The 13,784-nt window shown below is 39.4% G+C and overlaps 1 protein-coding gene across 1 annotated transcript; it reads left to right on the forward strand.

Annotated features, from left to right (window-relative positions):
- Positions 1-6,843: 6,843 nt before the first annotated feature.
- Positions 6,844-7,818, forward strand: LOC138167830 (olfactory receptor 6C2-like). The gene has a single exon (XM_069096792.1). It carries the CDS (start codon positions 6,880-6,882, stop codon positions 7,816-7,818), a length of 939 nt encoding a protein of 312 aa, XP_068952893.1. The 5' UTR covers positions 6,844-6,879.
- Positions 7,819-13,784: the final 5,966 nt, after the last annotated feature.

The raw sequence follows: 13,784 nt of genomic DNA on the forward strand, positions 1-13,784 counted from the left end.
AAATGCCTTGTTTCCATCATTTAGGTCATGAGTTATGCATGGTGGGCTTGTAGTGGATGGTATGAATGTACATCTTAGTTTGGCACTGTCAGTCTATGTCTTGGTGAAGTCTTTGTGGATAGACCATATGGATAGAGAAAAGGTTGAAAGTATGGATTCTGTAAGCATCATTCAAAGGATCATAGTTCTAGAATGGTTTAGGACTTCAGAGTTCATCGGAGTCTAACCTGTTCACTTTAAAAATGACTAAACCAAAACGCAGGTAGTTCAAGTGACTTGCCAAAGTCACACAGGTAGTATATATCAGAGTGAGGATGTGAACTCATATCCTCTGAGTTCAGAAGCAGTGATTATTTCCCCTGAACCATGCTGCCCCTGGGCTAGAGACCAGGAGTTAATGAGACTGAAATACCTTTCAGGTGAGTGGGGCTAACTTTGTTTATATAACTCTGAATGACCTTAAAAAAATAAGTATCCCTAAAGAGTTTGGGATATGTGGAAAGAGGGCTTGCTCAGGTTAGTGGAAGCCTGTGCTCATTCATAAAAACTTTGAGTCCAAAGATTATTAGGGTATTTGGTCACAGCACAGATGTACAACAACAATTTCAGTACCTTGTGAGCTGGGATGGATTCAATTTAATTCCACAAATATTTAAGTACCTATTATTTCTCATGCATTTTAATGTGATGTGTATAGAAAGATAAAAATGAAATAGTCACTGATTTCAAGGACTTCATATTCCTCGGATGGGATGATGGGTAATATGAACCTAGAAATGGAATGTTTATACTAGGAACAAGTATCAGGGAAGTTTTACTAGAACAGAAAATGCATGGCTTCCATGCAATAGGAAGGAAGAGTGCAAAGGTAGATGAGGTAGAAGCCAGATTGTGAAGAATGTTAGAGGGTTTTGCATTTCCCCTAGAGGTAATAGGAAAGCACTGAAAATTTTTAAATAGGTGGTTGACATGGTGAGTTCTATCATTGAGGAATATTCATCCGACAGTTCTATGCTGCATAAATCAGAAAGGGAAGGAGCTGGTAGTGGGGAGACTAATTAGGCAGTACCTGAAATAGTACAGGAGAGAGGTGATGAAGGTTCAAATAAGGGTCAAGGATGTGTGAGCACAGAAAAGAGGGATGAATGGAAGAGATGCTTTGGAAGGAAGATTGACAAAATTTTGCCATTGTTGGGATATGTACAATTAGGAAGAGGGAAATGTCATGAGTGACTCCAAAGTAATGAACTTAGTAGACTCAAAGGAGTGTGTCTCACTCAACAGAAATGGGATAATATGAAAAAAGAATGGGTTTAGTGGAAAATGACCTCTACTGGGAATAGTGAGTTTGGAAATTTAATAGGACATCCAAGTAAAGATGTGTGGCAGGCACTTGGAAATAGGGAGAAATTAGACTTGGTTCTATAGCTATCTGCATAGAGATGATAACTGAACTCATGGGGATTGAAAAAAATAATGAAAAATGTTAAAAGAGAAGATAGGAAGGCCCAGAACATAACCTTGGGGGATATTCTCTGTAGTGGGTTGGAGAAAGAAGGAGGAAAGGAAAAGGATGAAGCAAAGGAGATTTTTATATAGTGGTCAGAAAAGTCAAAAGAGAATTGAGGAAGGAGCTAAGGGAAGTACTATTTCTATTCCTTGCCCTACCCCTCCCCCCACACAAAAAAAGAGAAAACATTTTATGATCTATGGGATAGTGAGTTTGATTACATTTTTAGGAAAATTGTAAAATAGGTTAATGGGAGTTAATGTAGCTTTCATTTAGATACTACTCTAAGATATGCAGTTATCCCATTTGGTCCTACAATAACACTGCGAGGTGGATGTTGTTACTATATCCATTTTGAGGAAACTGGTGCTTACAAAGGCGAAATGATTTGCCCATGCTCCCACAGGAACCTGATATCTGAGGCAGAATTTAAATTCACATCATCATGATTCTAAGTCCAGAGCTTTATGCACCGATACAAAAATACCTAATGGACAACTTCATCAAGAACAGGTCATGCCTTTCAGGGATGGAGTTATTAATCTAACAGAGCCAGGGATTGTTGAAAAGAAAGTTTACCCAGAATTTAGCAAAACATTTGATAATGTATCTTACACCATTGTTGTAGAGAAAACAGAAGAGTTATGTAGACTGTATAACACTAAAATTAGAAGCACCTAGAGCGTGTTGAATGACAAAAAGTCATCATTAATAGTTGAATTTCACCTTGTCAGGAGGTCCCCATTCCAGTGTCCCCAGTATCTATAGATATCCTTGTGTTGCTTGGTATTGATCAGTGAGTCTGATAAAGGAGGCATGCTTATCCAATTTGCAGATTGCACAAAGCTGGGGATAAAGCTAACACACTGGATAACAGTCAGAATCAGAAGAGATATTGACATTCTAGAATGTACTGTACTGAAATTCAATGCAGATCAATTATTTTATACTTGGGTTAAAAAAGTCAACTTGATCACAGAATGACATAGAGTTAAATAAGTGGAGTAATGGGACACTGAAGGCTCAATATCAATCAGTAGGATGGGGTGAAAGACAAAAAAAGGGGTACATAAGTTCTAGGATGAGGGAGATGACAGTAGCATTGTACATTTCCCACTTCAGACCTCCTCTGGAGTACCATGTTCAGTCCTAGGAGACACCAGACTAGAAAGGCATTGGCAACTAAGGAGGGAGATGGGGATTGAGTCTTAAGAGATGCTGAAGGGAAAACATTGGAGCTGCAGAACCCACAAAATGACACAGAGAAGCTAAACTCACACTGAGGACAGCCCGGCAGGCTGGCAGTAATTGGCCAGTGCAGCTCTCTGGGAGCTGAGCCCAGCCTCACGCTGAGGCTTTAGCTCCAGGGTGGGTCTGACTAGCCATCGGCCAGAGGGACTCCAGATCAGCAGCAGCTGTGGCCATTTCCAGATTTATCAACACATAGATGCAAAGGACAAAGTGAGAAGTCAGTGCAGTCTGGACTTTGGGACCCAGTAAGTGAGAGTGCATGGCTTTTGCCCGTGGGGCAAGAAGCCGCTGAGATACTGGCAGAGCCAGCCAGTGCCATGTGGCAGCTTCAGCTCCTAGCCTGCAGAGTGTAGGGGGACCAAGCACCAGTCTGAGGGGTAATAGCTCTTGCTTTAACCTGCTTGGATCTGGATTGCAGTCTAGGGTAGAGGTCCTGGGGTGTGTGTGCAGCTTGCCAGAGTGTGGGGAGGCCTCAGACAGGGCACCCATCTAATACCTCTGCCAGCTGAGAAAACCTCAGCATTTGGGACGAAAACTCCCGTTAGGTGGCAGAGTCCTACTGTGGCAAAAAGCCCGGGGTCAAGTGACTGAGGGGCAACATGACCAGGCAAAGGAAACAAAGCAGATGGAAGATTCCAACATTAGACTGCCATTTTGGGGACAAAAAGGAGCAAAGCATGGAACAGGAGGAAGACAGTGAAGTCAGAACACCTGCACCAAAAGCTTCAAAGGAAAATATGAGCTGGCTACAGACCACAGGGGACCTAAAGAAAGAGATAAAAGAAGTGGAGGAAAAATTGGGAAGAGAAATGAGAACAATGCAAGAAAATTATGAAATGAGAGTCAACAACCTGACAGAGGAAAACCATACCTTAAAAAACAGACTAACTCAAATGGCAAAAGAGGCTCAAAAAGGCAATGAGGAGAAAAAATGCCTTAAAAAGCTGAATTTGCCAGATAGAAAAAGAATCTCAAAAGCTCACTGAGGAGAATCATTGCTTCAGAATTAGATTGGAGCAAATGGAAGCTAATGACTTTATGAGAAATCAAGAGGTTGTTAAACAGATCCAAACAAATGAAAGAATAGAAGGCAATGTGAAAATGGGAAAAACCACTGACCTGGAAAATAGATCCAGGAGAGATTATTTAAAAATTACTGGACTATCTGAAAACCATGATCAAAGTAAGAACCTAGAAATCATCCTCCAGGAAGTTCTCAAAGAAAACTGCCCTGACGTTTTAGAACCAGAGGGCAAATAGAGGTTGAAAGAATCCATGGATCACCTCCTGAAAAAGGTCCCAAAAAGAAAACTCCTAGGAATATTATAGCCAGGTTCCAGAATTCCCAGATTAAGGAGACAATATTACAAGCAGCCAGGAATAAACAATTTGAATATTGTGGAAACACAATCAGGATAACCCAGGATCTAGAAGCTTCTACATTGAGGGATCAAAGGGCTTAAAATATGATATTCCGGAGATCAAAGGAGCTGGGATTAAAACCAAGAGTCACCTACCCAGCAAATCTAAGTATCATGTTTCAGGGGAAAATATGGTTATTCAGTGGAATAGAGGACTTTCAAGCATTCTTGCTGAAAAAACCAGAGTTGAATAGAAAATTTGACATTCAGATACAAGAAGCAAGAGAAGCATGAGAAGGTAAACGGGCTAAAGAAATCATAAGGAATTTATCAAAGTTGAGCTATTAACATTCCTACATGGAAAAACAATAACAGTAACTGATGAAACTTTTTTCAGTAGTTGAAGGGAATAGAAATATATATGTCTATATATGAGGGTATATGGGCATATGAATACATATGTGAATGTGTGCATATATATTTACAGGTATACATAGATAGAGGGCACAGGACCAATTTAACAGGAAGGGAGGTTACTTACAAGGTGAAATTGAGAGGTGAGAGAGGAATATAATGAGAGGAGATGGGGAGAGACAGAATGGGGTAAACTATCTCATATAGAAGAGGCAAGGGAAAATGGTTACAGTGGAGGGGAAGAATAGGAAGGCAAAAGAGAATGGGTCAACCTTATTCCCATTGAATTTGGCTTGAGGAGCGAATGAAATACACACTAAATAGGGTATCTCACCCTACAGGAGAGTAGGGGGAAGGGGATGAGAGGAGGGATGATGGAAGGAAGGCTGGGGGGGAGGGAAGTTGGAAGCACCCACTTTTGAAAAGGTATGGAATCAAAGTAGAGCGTGGAACAAGTGGGAGGTGGGATAGGAGGGAGGGAAATATAGTCAGTCTTTTACAATATATCTACTATGTTATTGTTTTGCATTAGCCACACATGTACAACCTATACTGAACTGCTTCTCTTCCTAGTAAGGTTGGGTGACAAGGGAGGAAAGGAATGAATCTGGAATTCAAATTTTAAAATCAAATGTTTAATATAAACATGCTATTATTAATACTATTTTATATGTAATTGGGAAATAAGATATACAGGCACTGGGGGCATAGAGATCCACTGGAAAAGTTGAAATGGGAGAAAATATGGGAGAGAGCCAATTGGAGAAGGGGATATCCTGTGGGACTATTTTGGGGTAGTGGGTAGGGGAAAAACAGGGAGAAATTTTGTAACTCAAAATCTGGCAGAAATGAATGATGTAAATCAGTAGTTAATAAAACATTTGACAAAAAAAGAGATGCTGAAGGAACTTAAAAGCCTTATATTGGTGAAGAAAAAGCTCAGGAAAGGAGATGGGGCATGGAGGAGGATTGAATAGTTATCTTTAAGTATTTGAAAAGTTGTCTTATGAAAGAGTTCTTTCTTTCTATTTGCATCAGAGGACAAAATCAGGAGAAATAGGTAGGAGTTTCAAAGGGACAAATTTATCTTGATATCTGGGGGGAAAAGAAGCAAACAGAAAACCGCCAACAATTAGAGCTGTCCCAAAGTGGAATTGAGAAGCCAGTGGCTTCTCTTTCATTGGAGATCTTCGAGCAGAAGCTAGGTGACTGGTGACTTGCTGGGTATATTATGCTTGGGATTGCTTTCAGGTACAGGCTTAATTTCTCTATTAGTTTGTGAGCTTCTCAAGGGCAGGGACTCTTTTTTGTCTTTCTTTGCATCCCCAGATCTTAGTGCTGTGACTGGCACAAAGTAGGCATTTAATCAATTTTTATTGGCTGACTAAATTAGACTAGATGGCAGGTGAGCTTCCTTCCAACATGGGAATTCTATGATTCTCTCAGGAGGAGGGGAATTTGGAAGGGCAGGCCTGTTAAGAATGCATGTAGGGGAATGGCTGAGCTTAATAGGATTTTTCAATCTGCCCCTTCTGATGTTGCTTTCTGAGGCCTGATATGACTTGCAGTCTTCTGGATGATAAGCCTTAAATACACATTATCCAAGGAATTCTGAGCACTAGGACTTAGAGTCTTTTGGGTGATAAGCCCTGAATACAACTTATCTTAGAAATTCTGAGCTCTGGGCCTTATATTATTCCCAAATGATAAAGGATGATCACACAGAAGTTTTAAGGAAATAGTAGTGGAAAATATGGTTTAAATAGCCCTGTAAGTGTTCCATAAATATGAAGCTAGATGTGGCTTTTAACTGTTGAAAATAGAAATGATTAAACTTATATTATAGATGAATGAAGTCACAAAAATGCCCAGGTTAGGGGTAGCTCGGTGGCGCAGTGAATAGAGCATGGGCCCTGGAATCAGGAGGACCTGAGTTCAAATATGACCTCAGAGGCTAGACACACTTAATTGTTATGTGACTTTGGGCAAGTCACTTAACTCCAATTTCCCTACAAAAAGAAAAAAAATGTCCAGGTTAGAACATGAATTGTGAATCTAAAATGGTTTTATGAAAAAGTTTTAAAATGGCATGCAGGGATTTTGGAATGGAATAAATGATATCTCAGTGGCAAAACTATTTTTCACAAAGCCCATACCTCTAACATATAATTTAGCAAAGTCAGTAAAGTGAACATAGGATTACTGAGTTAACTTAAAAAAATAAAACAACACGTGGGTGACTTGCTCCATCTACATTATATTCTTAACTCATTTTGCTACCCTAAATTTCAAATCCAATCTCTCTATTTTATATATAGGTCTTTCAAATATCAGAAGCCAGGGATGCGAAATCATTCAGGGATAACATTATTCATCTTACGGGGACTGACAGATGATCCACAGGTGCAAGTTCTACTTTTTATCTTTCTGTTTCTTACCTATTTATTGAGTGTTACCGGGAACCTGACCATTATCACCCTCACCTTGGTGGATCCCCACCTGAAAAGCCCCATGTATTTTTTCCTTCGAAATTTTTCCTTTTTAGAAGTTTCATTCACAACTGCCTGTATTCCCAGATATCTATACAGCATGTCAACTGGGGACAATACTGTGACCTATAATGCATGTGCCACTCAAATATTTTTTGTTACTTTCTTTGGGGCTACTGAACTTTTCCTTTTGTCCTCCATGTCCTATGACCGCTATGTGGCCATCTGCAAACCCCTGCATTACACAACCATCATGAGCAGTAAAGTCTGTTACCAGCTTATCCTGAGCTCCTGGCTGGCTGCACTCATGCTCATCCTCCCACCACTTAGCCTGGGCCTCCAACTCGAATTCTGTAGTTCCAATGTCATTGACCATTTTGGCTGTGATGCATCCCCGGTTCTGAAGATCTCCTGCTCTGATACAACTTTCATAAAAAAGATAATTGTGATCTTTGCTGTGCTGTTACTCATCATCACACTAATCTTAGTGGTTCTCTCTTATGCCTACATTGTCAGGACTATTCTGAGATTCCCCTCTGCCCAGCAAAGGAAAAAGGCTTTCTCCACTTGTTCTTCCCACATGATTGTGGTCTCCATGACTTATGGCACCTGTATCTTCATCTACATCAAACCACCTGGGAAGGAAGAGGTGGCTTTGGACAAGGTTGTGTCAGTGCTTGTGACTTCAGTTGCCCCTGTGATGAACCCCTTTATTTACACCTTGAGGAACAAGCAAGTTATCCAAGCATTTAAGGACTTTGTCAAAAGGATCACATTTGTCACAAAGGTATAGAGTAATCCTGAGTTCATGATCAGATAGTACAACCAAACATAACTGACCCTTCAGTCACCCGCCAGGATTCCATCCCCCTTTACTTTCTCTTATTAATTCTCTACTTCTTTACAGTCTGGTCAGTTTACCATTATCCCATCAACTTTTCCCTTTCATCTGGAAACACTTGTGGATCAAACTCTCCTTTCTCCCACCTGACTTTTTTTAAAATTAATTTGTTTGTTTACTTTTAGTTTCAAAATTAAATTCCACAATTCCTTGAGTTTCAAATTTTGTCCCCCTCCCTTACCTCTCCCCCATGGCAACATGCAATCGCGTATAGGATCTGCAAATACTTTCACATTAGACATTACTCAGGTTATAAAGACGGATTGTATCAGATGGAATGAAAAATGGTAAAGGGGAAATAAAACTAAACAATCAAAAGAGAGAAGGTAGTTTGCTTCAATCTGGATTCAAACTCAGTTCTTTCTCTGGAAGTAGACATCTCTCTCCATCATGAGTCTTTTGGGATTGAGTTATATCACTGCATTGCTGAAAAGAGTCCAGTCGATCAAAGTTGGTCATCACACATACATTGTGTCTGTTATTGTGTACAAATTTCTCCTGGTTCTACTCTTCTCACTCAGCATCAGTTTGTATAAGCCTCTCCAGGTAAATATGAAGTCCATCTGCTCCTCGTTTCTTACAGCACAATAGTATTCCATTACATGCATATACCACTACTTATTCAGCCATTCCCCAATTGATGGGCACCCTCTAATTTCCAATTCTTTGCTACCACAAAAAGATCTGCTATAAATATTTTGGTACATATGGGTTTTCCTCCCACTTCTATGATCTCTTTGGGATATAACCCTAGAAGTGGTATTGCTTGGTCAAAGGGTATGAACTTATTTATAGCCCTTTGGGCATAATTCCAGATTGCTCTCCAGAAAGGTTGTATATCCCACCTGGCTTTTGTTAAGGTATTTCCTACTTTTTGCCACTTGATTCAGTACTCTAGACTAAGTGGTTATTTTACCTTAAATGTAAGATCTGGACCATCTACATGCTACCTCAAACTCTCTTCCCAACCCAACTCAAACTCTGCTCTGCCACTGAGTTGTGTGATGGAAATAAATTAAATTTGCATTCAAAGGACCTGAGTTCAAATCCCCTTTTTGTACCTGTGTGTCCTGAGGTTAAAATATCAATTAACCTCTGGGTGTCAGTTTTCTCTTCTGTAAAAGTGAGATACCTTTACTGTGTTAGTCACAATTCTATAATCCTGATGTTTTACTGTTTATCCACAAATTGGACTACTGATGTGGGTCTGGGTTTCCTCAGATTTGACATTTCACAGTCTGATCAAGTAACATAAGATTTACCTAGCTCTATCTCACTGTTCTCTTCATGGAAGAACTCACCCTGAACACGAATCCAGGGTTTACATTTGCTTTGTTCCTGGTGATTCTTCAATGATTACTTTTGGCCTTCTCTGTGACCACAGCCTGGTGATAGTGTGAGCTATACTGTGTCCAGGGGTATGCTAAAGGCAGCACTATTGAGGTACCAAAATTCGATTGTTAAACTTTGAGTAAAGGTATTGATACCTTGTAAATCAGCAAATGTGACAAATCAAAGATTGTTTTGTTGATTGTCCCTAGACTTAAAGGAGTAGAGAAAAATGTTAATAATGAAGACTAAACTGAAAGTTATGCCATCCACCCTTACATCTCCCCCACCCACCCCCACCATGTTCTTATTGTTACCAAAACACCAATGCCTATTTCCTGTCCTATTTACCATTCTATACTTTAGCCAGAATATCTGAGTGTCTCTGAATCTTTCTATGGTGATAGCCACCTTAAAACTAATGCTTTGCCTCTATGATAATTTCTAATTTGTGACATATAGAATTTATCCTACAGGTTCATTGTTGTGTGTATATTGTCTCCCCGGTTACTGAGCTCTTTGAGGAGAGGGGATTTTTTTCTTGCTTTTTCTTGTTTCCCCAGTGCTTAATACAAATCCTGCAGGTAAGATATGTTAATAAGGGCTTGTTGAGGCAGCTCAGTGATGGAGTGGAGAGAGTACCAGCCCTGGAGTCAGGAGGACCTGAGTTAAAATCTGGCCTCTACAAATTTACTGGACAAGTCACTTAATCCCAATTGCCCTTGCCCCACCACCCCAAAAAAGTGCTTATTAGTTGATTGACTTTCTAGAACTCCAAAAACCTATTATTTGTTATCTCTAAATAACTGACATTTAAGTTAGTTGAGTCTCATGAACTACCAAAGATAGCCTGTATATGCCTTAATCCATGGAAAAAGATCTTTGCTTATTTTTTTTTGTTCTTTTGCTTTTTGGAGGACAATTGGGGTTAAATGATTTGCCCAAAGTCACATGGCTAGTTTTTGTGTTAATTGTCTGAGGTCGAATTTGAACTCAGGTCTTCCTGACTCCAGGGCCGGTTCTCTATTCACTGCACCACCTAGCCGCCCCAATCTTTGTTTATTTCAATCACTTTAAATCTCCTGGTGTTGTAACCAGAAACTCAGATTTGTTCTTTTTCTTTGGTTAGAGTCACAGAAATCTGTTTTTACTATTATTTTATTCTAGCTATGGGGACTTGGTTCTTTCTGGGCCCAAATATGACTCCATTTCACCTTACTTCACTGAGTCTTTCTCCCTCAACTGAATCAGAAATTCAGCCTGTTTTCTTTTTTTGAATTATTAAATTTATTCGTTTACTTTTAGTTTACAATATTCAGTTCCACAATCCCTTGAGTTTCAAATTTTCTCCCCCTCTCTCTCTTACTCCCTCTCTCTCATGACAGCATTCAAACAAATGTAGGTTCTTCAAATACCTTAACAATAAATATTAGTTAAGTTGTAAAGAAGGATTATAACGTGGAGTGAACAATGAGAAAGAAGGAACAAAACAAAACAAAACACAACAGAGAGAGAACAATTAGTTTGTTGCAGTCTACATTCAGACTGTATAGTTCTTTCTCTGGATCAGGATATCACTTTCCATCACGAGTCTTTTAGAGTTGTCTTCTAACCTTGTATTGCTGAGAGGAGCCCAGTCTATCAAAGTTAGTCATCACACACAAAATGTGTCTGTAATTGTATACACAGTTCTCCTGGTTCTGCTCTCTTTACTCAGCATCAGTTTATATAATTCTCTCCAGGTTATTATGAAGTCCGTCTGCTCCTCATTTCTTATAGCACAATGGTATTCCATTACATTCAGATACCACAAATTGTTTAACCATTCTCCAGTTGATGGGCATCCCCTTGATTTCCAATTCTTTGCCACAACAAAAAGAGTTGCTATAAATATTTTTTGTACATACGGGTCCTTTTCTCACTTCTATGATCTCTTTGGGATAAGCCCTAGGAGTGGTATTGCTGGGTCAAAGGCTTTGCACTTTGTTATAGCCCTTTGGGCATAATTCCAGATTGCTCTCCAGAATGGTTGGATCAGTTCACAACTCCACCAACAATGTATTATTGTTCCAATTTTTCCACATCGTCTCCAGCATTTGTCATTTTCCTGTTTTGTCATCTTAGCCAATCTATCCAGTGAGATGTAGTACCTTGGAGTTATTTTGATTTGCATTTCTCTAATCAATAGTGATTTAGGGCATATTTTCATATGCTTTTAGATATCTTTAGTTTCTCCCTCTGAAAACTGCCTGTCCATATTCTTTGACCATTTATCCACTGGGGAATGATTTTTATTCTTATAGATTTGACTCAGTTCTCTGTATATTTTAGAAATGAGACCTTTATCAGAGACACTGGTTGTAAAAATTCTTTCCCAATTTTTCACTTCCCTTCTAATCTTGGTTAGGCTTTATTTGTATGAAAGCTTTTCAATTTAATTGTGATAGTAATGGCATTTAAAGATACCCCTGTATTGGCTTGGTTTTTCAAATTGTGTTAAAACCCAGAGCTTGTTAATCCCACCTGTGGGATGGACTTCTTGATGTGAAAAGAGAGTCCTGAACTGGGAGGAGCTGGTGACATAGATTTGCAGAGACACAAGAGAGAGGCAGAAGAACTTTTTGGAAGCAGCACCCTCATGGAGGCAGAGAGAGAGACTGATAGAATTGCTGGGGGCCACTTTGAATTGCCCTGGACTTTTAAGACCTGCCCCCAGAGCTGCCAAGGACTGAGGAGACATGGCTGTTTTGCTGGTACTTTGTCTGTTTTGATGTTGTTTTGCCAGATTTGCCCACTGGTGAAAGACAGTCCTTTTGTTGAAGAAGTCCTGGAACCTGGCTGTTGGCTAAGAGATCCTGAGACTGTTCTGCAGACAGAGAGTGAATACTGTCCACTGGTGAAGGACAGTGCTGTTGTTGCAGGGGTCTGGGAACCTTTCTGTTGGTTCAGAAGCCCTGAAGAAGGATTTTCTTGTTGTATGTTTACAGAAATCCTGGGAGAGGGTTTTGCTAATGTTTTCAGGGGTTCTAGGACTGTTCTACAGAGGATGAATTAATGAAGGGACTGGCAATATATCTTGTGGCCTTGCTAAGCCTTGTCTCCCCAGGAACTAAGATTGCTGAGAACTTGCCTCATGTCAAGATGAAGAAAAGACCTCCATTTGGGTATTAAATGCTGTGCTTAAACTTGATGTAACTCTGGGGTAGATTCAATTGTGATCCAGGGGTGGGGAACTTTTGACCTTTTTGTGTTCTATGGTTGAACAAATGAATGTACTTTACTTAGATTGGAAACTAATCTCCATTTGAGAAGAGGGGTTTTGTGGTGGACTAAATGAAGGTATAGCCTAGGGGTGGAGTAGTATTTAGAACAGGGACTTTGTAATTGATTGAATGATTGGAAGGTCCTGGGGTGGGGTAGTACTTGGAGATTATTGAATCACACTTAGTAAATGCTGTATTTTGAATGATGTCATGTTTTGATCTTCTCTGTTCTTGGTTGGTCACTGAATAAAATGGAGAGCACCTATGCTGGTATTTTGAACCTTGGGAAGTTGCCTTTGCTTGGCATTACATTACATTAATGTAATCAAAATTATCCCTTTTGCATTTCATAATGCTCTTTGCCTCTTGTTTTCCAATTCTCCCAGCAGTTTTTGTCAAATAGTGAGTTCTTATCCCAGAAGTTGGGGTCTTTGAGCTTGTCAAACAGTAGATTACTATAAGTCATTGATGGCTGTGGCATGTGTATGTAAATTATTCCACTGATCCACTACTCTATTCTTCAGCCAGTAACAAGTAATTTTGATGACTGCTGCTTTATAATATAGATTAAATCTGGTATGGCTAGGTCACCTTCCCTGGTATTTCTTTTTATTAATTCCCTTGATATTCTGGACCTTTTGTTCTTCCAGATGAATTTTTTTTTACTATTTTTTTCTAGCTCTATAAAATAATTTTTGGTAGATTGATTGGAATAGCACTAAATAGGTAAATTAATTTAGGTAAAATTGTCATTTTTATTATATTAGCTTGACCTAGCCATGAGCAACTGATGTTCTTCCAATTATTTGTTTATATGTTTTTTCCAGTTTATTTATTTATTTCTAGATTTCAATTTTCATTTCCACAAGATTTTGAGTTACAAATTCTTCTCCCCATCTTTCCCCTACCCCCACCCTAAAGTAGGTAGCCTACTGAATACCCCTTTCCCCAATCTGTTCTCTCTTATAACCTCCTCCATCACCCTCAACCCTAACTTTCTAGTAAGGTAAGATGGATTTCTATACCCCAGTGCCTGTATATTTTATTTTCCAGTTGCATGTAAAAAAAAACACCAACCCCCCCCCAAATACCCAACCCATTATTTTAAAATACACATTTGTCTTTAAAACTTTGATTTCCAGAATTTCTCCCTTCTTCTCTTCCCACCCACTCCCACTGGGAAGATAAGCAATTCAATATAGGTTGTACATGTGCAGGTACACAAAACATTTCCACCATAGGTATATTGTGAAAGACTAACTATAT

The sequence above is a fragment of the Petaurus breviceps genome, unplaced genomic scaffold (assembly GCF_028583685.1).
Source record: "Petaurus breviceps papuanus isolate PSGF00001 unplaced genomic scaffold, PetGlider_PUasm1.0 313, whole genome shotgun sequence".
NCBI classification, from domain to species: domain Eukaryota; kingdom Metazoa; phylum Chordata; class Mammalia; order Diprotodontia; family Petauridae; genus Petaurus; species Petaurus breviceps.